General features: G+C 59.2%; 1 protein-coding gene across 3 annotated transcripts in view; it reads right to left on the reverse strand.

Moving 5' to 3' along the window:
* The window catches only part of RTN4R (reticulon 4 receptor), an 82,129-nt gene extending 63,682 nt beyond the window's left edge, over positions 1-18,447 (reverse strand). For all 3 annotated transcript variants that reach the window (XM_075012618.1, XM_075012619.1, XM_075012621.1), the window contains exon 1: positions 18,190-18,447. In XM_075012618.1, coding sequence (XP_074868719.1) covers positions 18,190-18,211 — 22 coding nt within the window. In that variant the 5' untranslated portion in view covers positions 18,212-18,447. The remainder of the gene's footprint in view (positions 1-18,189) is intronic.
* Positions 18,448-19,096: the final 649 nt, after the last annotated feature.

The raw sequence follows: 19,096 nt of genomic DNA on the forward strand, positions 1-19,096 counted from the left end.
TCTGTATTCGGCAGTGGCACAACTGCAGCCGGAGTCCTGTGACCAGTTCTGGCGCTCTCGGTTCCAGAAGGATACTGAGTAACTGGAGAAGGGTCAGAGAAGAGCCACAAGCATGATCAGAGGGCTGGAAAACCTGTCTGATGGCAACAGACAAAGAGCTCAGTCTATGTAGCAGCTACTTAACAAAGGTTAAGGGCTGACTCGACTACCGCCTGTAGGCACCTTCTTGGGGACCCGCTAAGATGATCTCCAGTCTAGCAGAGAAAGAAATAACAGGATCCAGTGCCGGGAAGTTTAGCCAGACACATTCGGACTAGACATACGCATTTTTAGCAGCGAAAGTAACTAAGCATTAGAAAAATCTCCTACTCGCTTGGTCCACACCATTTGTGATTGTACAGACCTCAATCATATCCCCTCATAGCCATCCCTTTTCTGGACCAAACCATTCTAGTCTTTGTAATCTGTCCTCAGACAGGGGCTGTTCCACTCCTTTTACGATCCACGTTGCCTTTCACTGGATCTTTGCCAGTTCAAATACACCCTCTTTGAGATGAGGATGACCAGAGCTCCATGCAGTACTCAAGTTGCAGGCATATCAAGAGTTAATATAGTGGCAATAAGGTATTTTCTGACTTACTACGGTATTTATCCCTCTCTTAATGGCTCCTAACATCCTGGTGGCTTCCTAGGGTACATCTACAGGTAAGGGGCTCTGCCCTTTAGCCCCGCACCCAGCAGGGTAAAGTCATGAATGGAAACCCAGCTGCATGGAGCCCTCGGAGCTGAGCCTGGTGGCTCCCTGGCAGCACGGCTGCAGTGGAGCTGCATGGTCTGATCCCTGGGTAGAGGAGGTGCCCGGGACAGAGGCACAGAGTCCCTTCAGGGACAGCCTTGTCCTTCCCCGGCTCCCTCGGAGCTGGCAGGACAGCGGATGGGTCCTGCACTGTATCTGTGGAATGGGACCTGCTAGGACAATGCTGATCCTGGTATCCCCCAGGACATTCTGCCCAAACCAATTGGAGTGAGGAGGCTCCTGCAGAGCCCCTGCTGTGCCACTTGCTGCCAGAGGGCCCCAGGCCTACCCGGGGTGTCGGAGTGACACCGGCACCACCCCACTGATAGCCCTGGCCCAGGAGCCGCTCAGCATAGAGGGAACCTACTCGCTCACGGCAAGGAGGGTTGGGGTGCTCCTTTGTGTGCTGGGGTGGAGGGAGCAGCGGGGCCTGTGCTGGGCCAAAAGTTTCGCCGCAGAATCACAATGTCCTCAGCACTGGCCACCAAGACACAACCCTCAGGACTGCCCAAGTTCAAGGCAAGCAACGAGCTCACCTGAGCACGGCCAGGAATGAGTTAATGCCTTCCTCTCTGAGCCCACGCCCCCAGCCTCCGCCAACACAATCCTATGCAAGAGCCTGGTTTTACTCCCAGTTGTGCCCAGTTTTGGAAACTGCTGGGCTCTGTCGCCCTCCCACTCGTGCATCTGTTCACAGTGTTGCATTTCTGGGCTCTGCAGACGGCCTAGCTGCCAAGGCTCTGCATGAGGCTGTGCTCTGTTTGATTTAAACTGTGCAAATGCTGTGCTACCCACAGAGAGCTGGGCCGGCTTTCTCAGTCCCACCAGGGCTCACCGTCAAAACGGGCTGCAAAGACTTCCACCAGGCTCTGGCAAGCAGAAGGGAGGGGGCAACAGAATGGCCCCTCAAATTCAGTGTTGACAAGTGCAGAGTAATGCACGTTGGGAAACATGATCCCAGTCACACACACCCATTGATAGAGAACACATTAGCCGCTGCCATTTGAGAAGGGGGATCTCGGCGTCACTGTGGCCAGTTCTCTGAGGACATCTGCTCGGCGTGCTGCGTCAGTCAAAGGGCAGGTCTACACTAGACCTTAAAGTCGATCTTAGAGATGCAATTCCAACTCTGGCAATGGCGTAGCTGGAATCGACTTACCTGGCCGTCCTCCGTGAGGCTGATGGGAGAAACTCTCCCATTGACCTCCCTAACCCCTCGCGAGAATGGGGAGAACAGGGGTTGGCTGTCGCCCCCAACACTTCGATTTTGGGCGTCCCCACTAGGCCCGATATAACACCTGCCATGTAGACACAGCCTAGGAAACACCTGCCACCTAACCGGGGCAATAAAATCCTCACACGCCCCACTTCACCGCAGCATTGTGTGCAGCGTTTGCAGTTTAGTTCAATGGCTCTCTGTGCCCCCCTCCCCACTTCCAAACGCATTGTTCCAGTGTCCCTGTACGGGGTGTCCACAGCCATGGCAGGGCTTCTTGGGGGCGGGGGGATGTTCCATCCCTTGGGGACCAGAAGGTTTTCCCAGTACCCCAGTCCTCCGGAGAACAGCGAGAACCCAGAGCCTCTTCAGATACACCTGATACAGACCAGAGGAAGCTGATCTCTGATTTCCTCCCAGATCCCCCGGCCTACACACAGCCCCTGGATTCAGCCTTTCATTGGGGTGCTCCGTTAGGGGCTGCAGAAGTGCCAGCGTGCAGGTAGGGGCTGGTGTGCTCAGAGCAACTGCAGAGGTGTCACCTGTGATCCAGGGAGACACAGTGCACACCAGCCCTCTGAGCAGGGGGCCAGGACAGGCGTCTCCCTGCCTGCCGCAGAGTGTGCTTCCCTGCCCCATCGGGCGCTGAGGAAGAACGTCCCCCAGCACAGCCTGTTCCAAATAAGGAACTCAAAGCATAGCTGGGACTTGGCTGCTCAGAGCAGCGGCTCCGGTGCACTGCGCAGGACAGGTGCTCAGAGGCAGCCATCAAGCGAGAGGTAACCAACTGAGAGACAAGCCTCCTCCTCAGCTGAACAAGAAGCAATCCTAGACAAGAAGAGCAGGTGGATTAGCTGAGCCTTAGTCCCAGACCACAGCTGCAGGACACCCCGCGCTAACAGAGGGCCCGTGTGCTGAGGTGGGTGTGGGGGCGCCTCCCTAAGAGCCTTCCGGAGCCTCTGAATCTCTGGGCCCAAAGTGCTGGCTCCTGGTGGGGCAGGATGCTCACAGTTCACACAAGGCACAGGCACCTTAGCAAGGCCAGGAGATCAGCGGAGCCCGTTGTGCCCAAGCAAACTGCTTTAACAACCCAAACCTCGCCAATGGCCGTGACACAGAAAAGCCCAGGCAGGTCCCAAAATGGACCACACTGGTATCTCTCTTGTCCTCTCTCAGGAGGATGCCACTGAAAACCAGAGCATCCCTACTGAAGCAGCCCGTCCATTGTCTTGTGTTTCTGACTAGAAAGAACCTGGCTCCAGTGCACCCAGAACAGCTGGGGCCAGGACTCCTGGGTTCACCTCCTAGCCCCACCTCTGACTCTCTCAGGGACCGCATGCACGTTGCTTGGGCTGATATTTTCTATTCCACACGCACATGGCAAAAATCCTCCCATGGCTGTTGAAAAGGGTTATTGGGAACACTGGTTGGGATTAGATGGATAAAAGTGTGTTTCACATCTCAGCTTTCTGGAATGCTTGTAAATTGCTGTACGTGTTAGCTTCACCTCTAACTGGGCCCAGTGGTTTATGGTAATATTTAAATGTTTGCTCTAACCGTAAATCACCAGACTGGGGCGGGAAGGACGGAGAAGCATTAACAAGGGTGAAATACTAGTTTCCAGTTGGAGGTTTTATCTCCTGCCCAACAAAAGGAACCCCCTAGACATCAGATGAACCCTTATGGAACACCACTGGATTCTGGAATAGTTTATTTCAGAATATTAACTCTGGGATAAACTATTCCAGAATAACTCTGTAGTGTAGACATACCCAAAGGGGCACGGATCACAAAGCATAAGCAAAATATCCCCAGTGCTTGGCCTTGGCTAAGGTACAGGTGACCCAGGTGAGTGAGGGGTCTTTTGGTACTGGGAATACCCTGGGGATTCTTGACGGAAGGGACCAGCTGTCACCCCAGTAGGCTCCCCTAGGCAGCACAATAGACCTGGCTGTTGTTTGTGATTCCATGGTTAGGCTGTTGTGGTGCCCAAGGAGTCCAGCTGGCTGGTGACATCGAAGATAGAACTCACAGCCCACATGGGAGGTGTCTGTCAGACCCTCGCTCTGCCCTGAGGCTGCTACCCCTCCTCCTTCTCCAGGAGAGCTTGTGCACAGAGCTAGGAGGTGGAGGAAGGGAAGGAGGATGCTGCAGCCAGGAGAAGGACGCCCAGGGGCTGGGATTTATTACAGACGACAGTGCTCTGTTGGTTGGCACAGCCCACACCAGGCAGATCAGTATTTCTGCCACTAAGGAGGTGAAAAATGGTGTCTGTTACAGAAACCATCTGTCTGGGCCCGACGGGTCTTTCGGACGACATTCGAGGAGGATGCAGATTTTGCATTTTTGTGCCATGTTTTACAACAGGCCAGGCATTGCAAGAGAAGCAGAATTATAAACCATGTCAGCCACTTCCGGCCCAACCGCCCTGACCCCAAGTGCTGGGGACTTCTTGGAGCCACAAAGGCACAGGCCCGCTGGCTGGGGGCTCCCCGGATCATGGGGAGACCCCAGGTTGCGGGAGATGAAGAGAGGCAGCCCTGGGAAATGGGGTCACTTTGCTCCCTGACAGAGGTCCCCTGAATCTCCTTTTGCCTGGGTGCCCTGGAGATGGGCAGGCCTTGCCTTGCCTGGCCCAGCCTGCCTGGCAGGGAGCACCAGAGGGTCTGGGCAGCTGCAAGGCTGTGTTTGCCTCCACGGGCTGGGCTGGGAAGACACACGATGGCCCAGAGGGGTGGGAGGGCTGGAATGGGGAAGGGCCAGCCCAGCTGGCAGGGAAGGGACACACCGGCGGAGGCCAGGGACATTGCAGCCAGGGGCAGCTCAAGCCTGGCCAGTGACTTCAAGGAGCTCTGGGGGGAACACAGAGGGAGCAGAAGGAAATGTTTCCGAGAAGCCTGCAGCCCCCCAAACCCCTCCTCTTCCTGCACAGGCAAGAGCCGGGTTTGCAGCTGCCTTGCGCCCCCCAATCATTGCAGCTAGGCTCAGATGGGGGGGGCAGCGGAGAGGCTCCCTGGGCCCATCGGGGGCTCTGGCCTCAGCAAGTGGCATTTACTCCACGCTGCACTGGCACCTGCTTCCCCACACCTGTGTGTCCAGCCGTGTCACGTTCCCCTCGGCTGCTCCCTCGCTTGTCAATTTCCACGTCGCCTGCTTATTAATTAAGGGGATTTTAATGCACCTTGTGATGGATTTGTAACAGCCCTTATCTGCATTTCCAAGGAGTTTCAGGGGACAGAGCAGGGACTGGACAGCATCTTCATTAGCAGTCAAGCCACCTCTCCTCCAGAGATCCTGAGGTCTCCATGCTGCCATCAGCAGCCCCACTGGGGGTGGGGGGAGAAGTTCCCACATCTGGGAAGGGCACCTCCAAAACAAAGCCAACGCATAGTTGGTGAGGGAGGTCTCGGTGTGATGAGTTTGTGCACGTACTCAGTGACCATCTCTTCTCTTTGTAGCCCAGGCCACCAGGTGACACCTTTCTTCCCCAGGATCAGGACAAAGGCGGGAGGAGGGGCCTGGCTGGTTTGACGTGGAACTGGGCAGGTGGGTGGGGCAGTCTGGTCTGGCTGGAGAGGGAGGAAGGAGGATCAGGGCCCAACTCGGGGACCCCCTTTGGTCCCTCTCTCCAAGCTGGATTGTACTGATGGCTTCCAGTTTCTGTGCTGACAAGTCTCGTCTACGCTGTGTCTGTTGACCAATAAACCTTCTGGTCCCCTTGTTGAGTGAGAGTCACGTCTGCCTGTGGATGTGGTGCAGAGGCTAGGGACCCCCCCACTCCCTAGCACACCTTCTGGTTCACTCCCCTTTCTAGGTCAGCCATCAATTCACTGTTAACATTGATCCCCGCGCAGACCGCCGGTGCTTCCGTGTTCGCATTCTGACCTGCTGATGGCAGGATTTGTAATGCCTACTCTGGTCTGCTGCTGCTCGGTGTGAGAGATCATTTCATCACGGATCAGAAACTATATGGCCACATAGTTTCTTCAACAGCCCCTTGTCTGGGACCTTGGCAACAGCTTTCAGGACACGCAAGCTCTGCCCGCTTCTCCTCTGGCCGTGCTTTTGATGGCAGAATTTTGCAGACTGGAGATCTACAGTGTTCCTTACAGAAGCCGCTAACTCCCATCCCAGGGTGACCACTGCAGTATTTTTATACTCGTCTTTAATTACTGCCTTCCGGTGTTCCTGGAGCACGTTCCCAGCTCATGCTCTGACTCACAGGTCCACTCAGCTCCTGTCCTTTACAAGACGGGCAAACGCATACTGCCCTCCAGCTCTCTCGCACAGGAGCCGATTTTAAGGAAAGATAGAATAGCAGCTCGGCCAGTTTATTCTCAAGACCATCCAGTGTCCCCAGCTGTCCCCTGACTCCAGTGGCCCAAAGTATCTAAATGCTGAGACATCACATCAGAGGCAGCCTGGGCTGGCAGGAGAGCCGGTACGCGGGGATATGGGACACAGCCCCACCTACGTACGGAGTATGCAGGGAACGGCGACTTGCTCATCTGCGTGGGTGCCACAGGCTGGCCTCTTCCTCGCTGAGCGCCCCCCAGTCTGCTGCCCAAGCTCCCGCCCTGTCTGGGCGTGGGGAGCTCAGAACACGCCCTGTCTCAGAATGGTGTGACGAGCCGAAAAGCCCCAAAGCCATGGAGCGGGAAGGCAGGGCTCAGCCTGCCCCACCACGCTGAAACCTGCCGAGCACCTGGACAAGAGCAAACCAAAGGGGGCCCGGAAGCGCAGCTGGCGGAGGCAGCAGGGCTGGTGCCTCTTTAGCACTGCGGTTGGGGTGCACACGGGGCATGGGGGAAAGCCAGGCTCAGTTCTCCACCCCCCACCGGCCCTCCCATGCAGAGGGGGCCTGAGGCTGCCGAGAGCCCTGTGTCCTAGCTAGGCAGGGGCCGCTCAGGAGCCACAGGTGCGTACGCAGGGGCAGGCAGAGCCTGGGGAGCGCTAAGCGCAGGCAGAAGTGGGGCTGAATGAACTGTGGGCAGGCCCAGGGCAGGGAACAGGCCCACACGCGTTTCTCCTTTCCACTGGACCCCACCAGAGCAGCCCATCGGGCCTGAGCTTCTGCAACTCTTCCAGCCTGATGCTCCGACTGCCAAGAGCCATCCACGTGCCCAGACGTCACTGTGACCCGACCCGTCCTCCGGGGGCAGCTCACTTTTTCATCAGCATCGATCCCATCATGGGCAATGCCGGGGCTGGCGCAATTGCTGCTTCCCCCAGGACACTCGCCAGCACCATTGGCTAGCAAGAAATGATTAATACTTCCTCGGCTCAGGTGCCCCTGCCCCAGGCTGCACTCCTGGGAACAGCTCTGAGCCCTGCTTGAGCAACAGCAGCACGTTGGATTGTAATGGGACTGCCTGGGAGCAAACGCTCCGTCTCATGGCCTGAGCCCATGTTAGTTCCAGCCCTGTCTCAGAGTTATAAACTCAAGCCAGAGAATCCTAGGGCTGGAAGAGACCTCAGGAGGTTACTGAGCCCAGCCCCCTGCCCAAATCAGGACCAAGCCCAACTAAATCATCCCAGCCAGGGCTTGTCAAGCCAGAACTTGAAAACCTCTAGGGATGGAGATTCTCCCACCTCCGTCAGTAACACATTCCAGTGCTTCCCCACCCTCCTGGGGAAAGAGCTCTTCCTAATATCCAACTTACACCTCCCCCTCTGTAACTTCAGCCCATTGCTCCTTGTTCTGCCATCCGTCCCCGCTGAGAACAGCCTCTGTCCATCTGGTGTAGAGCCCCCCTTAAGGAAGCTGAAGTCATCAGCTGTGACTTTACCAGAGTAAGGAGCTCTGAGAGCCCAGCCTAGCCAGGGGAAAGTCCTAGGCTGGCAGAGGTAGATCACACACCATGGGCTGGAGGAGGAGCTCTGCTGTAGAGAGCTCTCACCTTGTCTGCCCGGTGCCAGGCAGGCAAAGCCGATGCACCGTTTGGCAAGGGTGCACTTGCCATACGCCTGTTGGTAGCTTTGGCTTTGCAGTACAGAATGATCCCTCTGTAGCAGGGCTATGTGTGACAGCCAGGAGACAAATGGTGTAGAAATCACACACTAAAAGTCCAGCTGCTCCAAACCCACCAGCCTCTGCCCCTCCAGCTGCAGGAGAACTCCCTTTGCCAGGAGCTATGGCAGGTTTGTTATCTTCTCTGTAGCCCCATCACTCTCCTATTGAAACAAAGGCCCATCCCAAGCAAGGGCCGCTCCTCCGGCACTGGCGCCTACGAGAAGCCACCGTCTCAGGAAGGAGGAGGGCCTGTGCTTGCCAAGGGCCAAGCCCACATGTCACATGACCAACCACGCTGATTTGTGATAGGCCGGTGCTCCCTGCAGCTTCCTTCTTGCCTGGCGCTCAATGGCTGGACGCCACAGGGCTCTGGAAAGCGCTGCTGGCAGAAGAACCCAGCCCCGTCCACCTTCAGGTGCTCTGACCTCTGCTCCCTGGCAGGGAAGGGGGCACACAGTGCAGCCACAGCCAGCTGTGACAAAGTGGGGCGTGTGAGGAGTTTATTCCCCTGGGCTTCCTCAGTTTCCCTAGGCACAGCATCAGCGATGATGTGTGTATCAGTGTGAGGACTTCTCACATGTAAGCCAGGCCCTCCATGGCCTTTGTAACCCAGGCAACCAGGTGACACATTTCTGCCCCAGATACAGGACAAAGGGGGGAGGAGGGGACTGGCTGGTTTGAATGGGAACTGGGCAGGGCGTGGGGCAGACTGGTCTGGCTGAAGAGGGAGGAAGGGGGTCAGGGCCTGACTCAGGGACCCCTCTGGGCCCCTCTCCTCAGGCTGGATTATACTGATGGCTCCTGGTTTCTGTGCTGACAAGTCTGGTCTACACTGTGTCCCTGTCGCCTGATAACCTCCTGTTCTCCCTGCAGAATGAGGGTCATGTCTGACTGTGAATGGGGGTAGGGCCTGGGGACCCCCCACTCTGTGACACCAAGCAACAGCACCAATCAGGAGAGGCCCCTGCAGCTGCCCACGTGCCGGGACTGGCACCAAACCACGTAGAAGAGAAGGAGGCCAAATTGCTGCAGAGGAGCAGAACGGGCAGGTCCCACTCAGGTAGAAAGACCCCTGGCTCCCTGGACAGCTCACAGGTGCAGCTACCCTAGCTTGGTGGGTCAGGAAAGAAAGGGATTCAGTGGGCAGAACGGAAGGTCTCCCCAGGGTTCAATACAAACAGCTGCCACCAGACGAGCACAGAGCACAGCTGTTTGCAGGCAGCCCAGCTGGGCTCCAGGAGAGCAACATAAAAGCTTCCCACCTGAGCAGGCAGGCAGCCCGGGAATTGTTTGGGTACTGTGAACGTGCCCTTCCAGAGCGTACAGACTAGTTTGTCGCCTCTGAAGGGAAAGGGCCAGACAGCCCTCTAGTGTAAAGCCAGAGCTAACAGCATGCGTGTTGGCAGAGCAAACGCTGCTCGCCGAATGCTCCAGAGCACCAGAGCTGGGGGAAGGAGACGCTCGCTCCCAGAGGCCCCACTTGTGCTCTACAGCCAAGCTACGACTTCTGAGACCTCTACACACCCTCTCAGCTGGCCGGTGCCTATGGAAACGTCCCAACCATAAAGTACCACACAATTTTATGACCTTCGCCTCCATCAGCAGAAAGAAAGTGAACATTAACCTCAATATTTCCCATCACAGTCTCCAGTGCTGCCTTTTGTCTGCAGAGGTTCGTACCTTGCAAGGCAAAAATGCAGGCCCACAAACCGGGCTGCTGAATTCCCATGCATCAGCAGCCCTTAAACGCACAGAAAAACGAGGAGACGGAGGTAGGGTCTCCAGAGATGCCCCCCACAGAAATCAGGCAGAGCTCACACGCACGCCTCACTCCCGTTGCTGAATTATGCCCAGGAGTGTTGCAGGCTGATGGCTCCCAGCGCCGTGTGAGACACACCATTCAAATCAGTGCACACCGCTGCGGACAGCTGCCAATTCATTCCAACACAGCCACGCAGGCTGCAGAGTCACGGGCCCTGCACAGTGCCGAGAGCCAAATCTACCCCCAGTCTTGAAAAGTTAATGACAATGCACCAGTTTGAAACACTTTCCCAACCCTGGCTTGCAAAATCTGTCACTTTGATGTGAATGCTCCCGGCCTTACACTAATCAGTCACTTTTACTTTCTCTTTAGCAGCTAAAGACGCAAATGAACTCCCAGCAAACGGCACAGTTTCAGGAGAAGAATTCAGAAGCCAGATGGTTCTCAAAAAAACCCCTTTGTTCTTCCCAAAAAAGGAGAAAACCAATTTCCCCCACCAAGCAGAACACAGGAGGCAAGGAAAGTGATTTTCAAGTGCAAATTTAAAGGGCTGATTTCTTTCGGTAAGAGCCCTACATACACCAAGGGCTCTACACCAGTAATAAATAGCAGTAATAACTGATCAGTTACTACAAGGCCATGTTCTTGCTGAGCTCGCAATGCAATTTCCCCACCCATGCAGCGAAGCAAGGCAAACTCGGGCTGTAAATATAAAGTGCAAACATCCACTTGCTTCCAGTTTGAGGAGCAGCATGTGAGTAAGAGGGAAAGTGCGACTGTTGAGATGTAATAAGATTAAATAAAAATCCCTTCCAGGCTAGTCCCAGGAAAGACTGAACTATTGAGCTTTCAGCTCCCTGGGGGTGGGACACAGGGAGGAACAGCAGGGGATGAAAATTCCAGGAAATATGAAATTATCTGAAAGATGTGGACAAAAAATAAAGCAAACTTTTGCACAAGTTTTGCAAAGATTGTAGCATTGCCTAGGTTCCTCCCTTACCTGTCAAGCAATTCTGCTGCAATTAGCAAAGACCTGGAGGGACACACTGACTAGGGCAGTTACCCACCTGACAGCACCCATGGCCAGAGCTCCCTGCCCCACTTGCAGACGGACCACAAGAAATGCTGCGCTGCAGAGGGGAGGCTGCTGAGAGGTTGCCCCCCAGCTCTGGCCTGGCACCAGATCCCATCCGAGCCATGCTGGAGTGACTAGGGCCACAACCCCTGAGAGCCAGGCTTCATCCAGGTACTTCCACTGGGACCCCCAATCAGCCAGCCACCGCGTCCCCCTGGGGGCTGAGACAGCCCTTGCTGAAGCCGAGGGAAAGACACCCTTTGGCTTCAGTGGGCTTTGGCTCAGGCCCTAGACTGGTCACCAGGGCTTGCTGCTGAGGCATCAGCAAACACAGGCATTCATGGCCCGTGTTGGAGGGGATTTGCCATTGCTCCCTGGCCCAGGCCAGGAGAGAGCTCGCCTGTCCCTCATGTACAGCAACCATCCTGGGGCCATGAGCCGCGCACGGCCCGGGAAGCATGCAGCTCCCTTCCTGGGACTGCCGACCTTCGAACTGCACAAAGCTGAATGCCCTCGTCCTGTACCAGCCCTGCCCTTTCTCTGAGGCCCCACACCTGCTCTCTCCATCCTCCTGCCTGCCTTGCCGCTCACTCGCTTTACTGGCCTGGGGCAGGGGATGAGGGCTCCAGCCGGCTGTGGGGGTGAAAACTGGGGGAGCAGCAGGGGGCTCCGAGCTGGCCCACAGGGGTTTGGAGTGCAGGAGGGGGAGCTGAGCTGGGGCAGGGATGGGAGGAACATAGGAGGAGGTTCTGGGTGCAGGCTCCAGGCAGCACTGCCCTCAGGTGGCTCTGAAGCAGTAGCCATATGTCCCTCCTGCTCCTAGGCAGAGAGGCAGCCAGAGACTCAAGTGCTATCACCACAGCGACTGGGCACCCCTGCAAACACACACAGATGGTGAGACCCCCCTTCCCCACAGACACCCCCCGCAAGTGGGGAGGCTCTCCCTACACCCTCCCACCCACAGAGCAGTGAAGCCACCAGCTGCCTCCTCCCACAGCATCAGCCACGCAAATCCACAGCTAGCCGCTTTCTCTCAGCACATATCCGCATCGGCCGGTGTATAACCACCCACGGCACCTGGGATCGCTGGAGCTGAGTGCAGTCTGAGCTACAAGCCAGCTGGCGCTTAGCTCGGGCTGCACAGGGGACACTCTCTAAGCGGTCTAAGGGCCACTGCATGGGACAGGGAACCACACGAGGTGGTGGGTGGGTTACAGGCACTCAGACCTGAGGCTCAGTTTTGTGGACATGGTTGCAGATGCGGATACAAATTCTGTATCTAGAACCTTGCAAATTGGTGGCTACCCCCTATGCAGCAGCAGCATCCTCACCCACAGGTGCCGACATCCACAGCTCAGTTTTGCTGGCGTGGGCCACTCCACGGAGAGGAAGAGGCAGATTGTGAGCCACCCCCTCCTACTGCCACGGGAACAAGAATGTGCCCCCCCCAGAGCAGCCCCCTACAGCGATTTCTTCTCCAACTACACCCATGGCAGGGCCTGTGCCCTGTTCTCAGCCCCTGCTGGAGCCATGGCAGGGTTGGGTGCGGGGGGAAGAGCCTTGCAGCCCAAAGAGAGGGGCTCTGTCCCTCAGAGACATAATTTCCCTGAGCTGACTGGCTGGGCCGGGCTGGGCTGGGCCGGCCCATGGAAGCCAAGCTCCTTCCTCACAGAGGGCCAACCCCCCGGTGCCAGCACAGGGCCCCACACTCTCTGAGTCCCATTTAACTTCCCTGCCACAAGGCTGCCCTCATTTCTGCCTCACCAAGCCCACACTTGCACAAATCAGGAGCCAGGCTGAAAAAATAGCCTACCTTTGGGAGCTCTCTATGTAACTGCTCGTTCTCACGCCTCCAGCTCACACTTGGGTCATGCTTCCCACTTTTCTCGGCAAGCACCGGGGCTTTTTTCTAATCGAAACTGAGATTCCCACTTGAATCCCCCGAGGGCAGGACCTCCGTCTTTAAGAAATCCACCCCTATCACCGGAGCTGCTAGCGCCCTCGCTTAGCCCAAGAGCTGAAATGTAAGAGCCTGAGGCTCGGAGGACGGACCACAAGTGACAGAACACAGCTGGAGAACACTGAGCCTGGGGACAGAACAGAACCGTTCTTACCCCTGGGGGAACTCTGCGCCCCTGCCCCTGTGCAGAATTCTCGTCCCCCATCCAAACCTCCCCCCAGTGAACCTCAACCCCTGCGTCTGGAGTCCCATGCACCCAGACCAAACTCCCTGAACTCAAGCCGCCACCCTGAGGAGCACCATCCTCTTGCACCACTCTGCACCCCCATGCCACTGGCCCCCACCTGACACAGAGCCTTGGGGGAGACAGGCTGGCACCATTCTCCCCAGTGTACAGATGGAGAAACTCAACTGAGGCACAGTGTGTGAAATGACTTGGCCAAAGCCACAAGGAGTCAATGGCAGAACTGAGAATAGCTGCTCCTTTGGGGGCAGCCGGAGCTCAGGACCCGTAGAAGTGTTGCAGCTGTGCTGCTCTGGGAGGGTGGGGAGCAGCACCAATGTGGGGGCAGCTCTAAGGCCTGGCTGCCCTAGGCCCCACCCCTTCCACTCTTGGCCCCACCCCTTCCCAGGCCACAGAACCAGCCCCCCCCCGCCCCTTTGCTCCACCGCCATGGGAGGTGTGGGAGGAATGTTTGTGCAGCTGCCCAGGAAAAATTCAGCTGATCAGCAGAGCACCCAGCGTGCCTACAGCCAGCAGCCTGTGTCTCTAGCAGTGGTGCACATTCACACATGCCTCGGTGCACACAACAGGATTTATTCCACCCATAGATGGAAAAAGTGAGAGGGGTCCCTGCCCCAGAGTCGAATACACTCGCACACACACATGCCACCAGCAGTCCCCAGAATGCAGCTCCACACACCCAGACTCACACCCCTCCTGAACCCCTGGTGCAGGCAGCACCACGCAGATGGAAGAATTCACCTCTTCAGGAGCTGTGTTACCTATGCTGAGCCGTGAGCCCCTCCTGCTGGTGTGGGCTGTGCCTGCCCTGAACGCTGCAGCGTAACTACAGTGTCTCAAGCCCTTAGTGCAACTCCCAGCACTCGCAGGCCCCTGCATGGTCGTGCTGCTTCTTGTAGCACCACTTCAGAGAGGCCAGGGATCTTCCTGCTGCAGGGTGCGTCTCCTGGATGAACCACCTCCTTCAGAGCCAGCAATGGGGAGCTCAGCTCCTGGTTCTCCCTGCTGCGTCCTACTGAGCAGCAGAAGGCCTTTCAAACCCGGGGGGAAACCAGCACACACCTAACTAAGCTGGCTCCTTGGCTTTCCCCTTTGCTCTGCTGCGTTCGAGGCATGGCAGCGTTGCACAAAGGGGGGCGGCTGGCCCAGGAGCCAGGTACGCTGCATTCACGCTGGCTCAGAGCAGAGCTTGTAGCATGAGCTCTAGGCTCTTCATTAGGGATGCTGGCTCCATCCGCCCTCCAGACCCTCCTCCCGTCCAGCAGCCTCCGGTGCAGCAACAGCCCCACCTTCGCCCAAGCGCTCTGCACAATGCTGCCGCTCAGCACTTTCTGCTGAGAGGTGGAGAGAGAAGTGGCTCTCCGGGAAGCAGCCCAGCACAGCACTCCCAGCCCCAAGGCAGGCGGTGGGAGTGAGCCCTGGCAAGGGCTGGCTGATGCAGGGGCTGCTGGGCTTTGCCACCCTCCACTGGCGCTGTCACTACAGACACAATTACAGCAAACAGCAGCTGCTACCCCACGTGCAATGCACCCCCGACCAGCGCCTTCCTTGGACCCACACTCCCCAGTGCCCCAGCTGTACATTCACCCTGCGGCTGCCAACAGCTCCAGCCCAGGGCACAAGGGGGCTCCAGAGAATCCTATGACGGGAAGAGACCTCAGGAGGTCATTGAGTCCAGCCCCCAAGTAGACTTAGAACCCACCTGCTGCTGCGGGGCAGGTGTTGCTTACAGCCCAAAGCCGCGCACGGTGTACGCCGGTGTGACCAAGTGGGCTGTGTGAGGACTTTTTTCCCCAGTTCAGCTGCAGGTGTTTCCTACTGCCAGTAGCAACCCCAGGTGGTGCCTCAGTTTCCCTAGGCACAGCATGGTGGGGGGATGGAAGTTTGGTTGTGATGACTTCTCACATGTAGGCAATGGTCCTCCATGGTCATTTGTAACCCAGGCGACCAGGTGACACCTTTGACACTAGACAAAGGAGGGAGGAGGGGGCCAGGCTGGTTTGAATTGGAACTGAGCAGTGGAGTGGGGCAGGCTCCGCTGACTTGAAAGGGAGGAAGGAAAGTCAAGGCCCCTCTGGGCCCCTCTCCCCAAGCTGGATTGTACTGACGGCTTCTGGTTTCTTTGCTGACAAATCTGGTCCACACTGTGGCCCTGTCACCTGATAACCCTCCTGTTCTCCCGGCTGCATGAGAGCAACGTCTGGCTGCGGATGGGGGCCAGGGCCTGGGGACCCCCATGCTCCGTGACAAGCAGAACACATAGGAGCCTGGCCCTTATTACGAGCTGGATGTGCTCACACAACGAATGAATGCCAGAGCTTTGGGGAGGTAGCAGTTTTCTCACACCTGCTCCCAGCCAGGGCTGGTCCTGCTGAGCAGGACAGGTGCCTCCTGCTGAAAGGGGACATGGTCTCATCTCTGTTGCAAGCTGCCCTGTGCCCCCTTCCCAGCCTCCCACACACTCATGTCTACAGTCTCCTCCAGCATAGGCTCTCCCCAGGCTCCGAGTTCAGGCGGGCTCGGCACGCCACCGCACGGCGTGGAGGTAATTACTGGAGGACGTGGCAGAGTGTGAAGATGGGGCTTATTGGTGAGCAGCTCTGGAGAGCTCGCCAGGGTCACAGTGGCTCTTTGTCTCGCCAGATCTAATTAAATCTTTTCCTAGCACAGCCTTTTCCAGTGCTCTTCGCGAGGCAAACATCAGCAGAGCAAGCAGGGGCACGCCATTGTCTGTGCTGATGCACCCCACCATGACTGCGAGCAGCTGTGGGGCTCACCCCCTAAAATCACTGCCTCCATGCCCCCACCCTGCCTGGGCCCCCAGACTGCTCGTTCCAAACGGAAATGTCAACTCCCCAGATAAATTAGGGAACAGAAACTGTCCTGAAAGCAATAAAAAGTCAGCTAAAGAGCTGGGAAATGCTTCCTCCGGCTCAGAGCTCCTCTCGCGCGGAACACGTCTTCACAGGGCTTCCTTTCTTGGGGGAATTGAGGGTTAAAAGCAGCTGGTTTCCCCTGGCAGAAGCATGGGGATTTCATAGGCAGCCCTCACAGAGGAACATGCCGGGGGGCACCTGGCATCAGCCAGCGTCGGAAGACAGGAGCCTGGGCGAGACGGACCTTTGGTCTGACCCAGTCTGGCCGTTCCTATGGTATAAGGCTTGATGGGAGCCCAGGTGGCAGCGGAAAGTGGTGCTGACCCAAGGGCACCTGCTGTGCATTCCCCGCTTAGGGAGAACCTCGGGGGCCACCTCTGGGAAAGGCAGCCCAGGCTCAGCAGGGGCCAGTAGGAACAGAGGCAGCCAGAGCCCAGCAGGTCACTGGCTCAGGGCCCGATCCTGGGGAGCACATCCTCTGAGGCACGCATGGCATTTTACAGGCCCTTCCCCACTCCTACTCAGGACCAGTAGTGGAGGGGAGTCAGCACCGGGCTGGAGCAGGTCAGGGCTCGTCTGTAGAAGTCCCTGGGCCCTTGCCATGTTCTGGGAACAGAGCTTGTGTAGCTGCTCTCCTGTATTTAATGTCCAAGCTTCCCTCGTGATGCTGGGAGGTGTCAGGTGCTACTGGGGGGCCTGGCGTGCGGACAGCACACAGCGTGCTCCCCTGCTCTGCCAGGAGACAGAACAGGCTTTGCTCACCCTTATCTGCCCCCTCTCTGCAGCTGTGGCCCCCTGCATAAACAGCAAGCCAATGGCAGGCACAACCCCAGGGGTTACCCCCAGATCAGCGCCAGCACTCTGCCCGGGGAAACGCAGCACCGCCAAACACGCACACCCTTCCAAAAGGAGGACATTGGCAGGCAAGGGCCTGACACAGCAGGGACCACCAATGCTCCCTCAGGGTCCTCCGCAAAAGCCGTCCTAGCCACCTGCACCTCAGTGCGAATCCAGCGGCTCTTTCCTACCTCCAGACAGCTCAGACTCTGGGAAGAAGCTGCTTGGAGCTGCGAGATCTCCCCAGAGCATTGCAAACAAGCCAGGCACCGCGCCCTCCAACAACCCCCCCACCCCCGAGGAGGAAGCAGCCGGCGGCGTGGAGGCGGCATGCACGCAGGCAGGTGACCGAAGGGAGCTGTCACACAGAGACCCCTGACTGGCCTGTCCTCGCTGGTGCATTTCTGTTTTGCACATTGCGCCCTGGCGGCTGCTTTCAGCAAAGCCCTGAACCAGGGGGCCTCCCTGCACCCTGCAGGGCTGCACGCGCTTTCCACGGCAGGTCTCGCTTTCCAAGCGGGACCACGAGGCGACTGGAAGAGAAGAGACGGCTGACCCTCAGCCGTGCCCGCCGCCCAGTCCCCTGCCGAGCCAGGCACCGTGCCAGGCAGCCCACAACTTCCCCGGGCTCTGGGAGTCAACAGCCTCCAGCTGTTCTCAGCGGCGGGAGCAGCCCCATTGCCGCAGGGGCAGCGACTCAGTCCCTAAGCGATCCGCCAGGGCTCGCTCTCAGCCGCGGCCCGGCAGCGCGTTTCCAGTGCGCGGCCTTTGGCTAAGGGGCCTTTCCAGGAGCCAGGCCGGGGAACAAGCCGTTCAGGACGGATCTGCTCGGCACGATTCCCCACCTGCATCCCGGCCTCTCCCCCGGCCCCCTGCGCTCCAGCGCGGCCAGAAGCCTCCCTCCTGCCCGGCCGGTGCAGCTCACTCCCGGGGCCGCCACCTCCCCACGCCCCACAGGGACAAGTTGCAAACTTGGCCAAGTCGGGCAAACTCGCCGGCGGCTCGTCCCCATCGCACTCCGCGCCCCGAGCCGGGCACGGCGGGGACCTCCCGGCGCCCCAGCGTAACCCTCCCGCGGCGCTCGGGAGAGGGCAGCGCCGACCCCGCCGGGAGACTCCGCCGCTGCGTGCCCGGGGCGGGGGGCGCAGAGCGGCTGACACCTGCCGAGAGGCGCAGGGGGCGGCTTCCCGCGCAGCGCCCCAGCCCCGGGCCCCTCCGGCCCTGACCTGGCGGCGGGGAGGGCGCGCCCGTTCCCTCCGCGGCACCGGAGCCAGGCAGAGCCGGGCGCGCCCCTCGTGCGCCCAGTCCGGGGTACCCGGCACCCGGCTCCGCCCCGCTCGCCTCCCGCGGCGCGGCTGGGACGTTCCGGGGCCCCGAGAAGTTGGGGCGCGGTGGGCGGGGGGCTCCTACCTTCAGCGATCGCCCTCTTCATCTTAGGGGTCGGGGCAGGCTCGGCTCGGCAGGCAAAGGGGCGCCGGGCTACGGTCCTGGCCGGCGCGGGCGGGTCCCCCCGCGAACTTCAGCCCGAGCGCCGCGCCGGGGCTCGCCCGCTGCCGGGGGGAAGGAGCCGCATCCAGGCGCCGGGCCGGCCCGAGGCGCACGGCTGGGGCGCGCCCGGGAGAGGCGGCTGCGGCGCGGGGTCCCTGGGAGCCGGGCGGGGAAGGCGGGCGGGCGGGCTGGCTGCGGCTCGCTGAATGTTTTATGGGATCATGTGGTTTGACGTGGAGGAATCAGCCGAGCTCGGGTTTCCTGGCTGGAGAGGGGGCTGGGGGACAGGGCGGGGCGGCTCCGGGGCGGGAGGGGCGCAGCGGCCAGCCCGGACCCCCGGAGGGCGGGTTTGCGGGGCAGGGGTGGGGACCGCCCCGGGGAGGGGCTCCAAGGTGCCCGCGACAGGGGGCTGGCTGCGGCCGGGCTGCACTCCCCTTGCCGGGCCGCGCTCCCCTTGCCGGGCCGGGCCACCTGCTGCGGCTGGGGGTGCTCGGGCCGGCGACGGGGCTGTGCCGCTGCCGGGCGGCCCGCGCATTAGCCCCGCCGGCAGGTGGCGCCGCCGCTGGCCGCAGGGGCTGGCCGAGCTCACCCGAGCGCTGGTTTCAGGGCAGGCGGCGCCGGGCAGGGGACCCGGAGCCCCCAGGACACGGGCCTGCCTGCGGCGGGGATCAGCTCCAGTCCCTCCAGCCCGGTCTGTGCCAGAGGCCAGGCCCGGGGAAGTGCAGGAAGCCCCGCAGAGGCGGTGCCTGGCCCCGGCTCCCCCCTTGCAGGGTGTGTGCCCACCACACCCTCGGCTGGACACCCCAGCTGCCAGTGGCAGCCACAAAGG

Source organism: Carettochelys insculpta, chromosome 18 (assembly GCF_033958435.1).
Source record: "Carettochelys insculpta isolate YL-2023 chromosome 18, ASM3395843v1, whole genome shotgun sequence".
Taxonomy (NCBI): Eukaryota; Metazoa; Chordata; order Testudines; family Carettochelyidae; genus Carettochelys; species Carettochelys insculpta.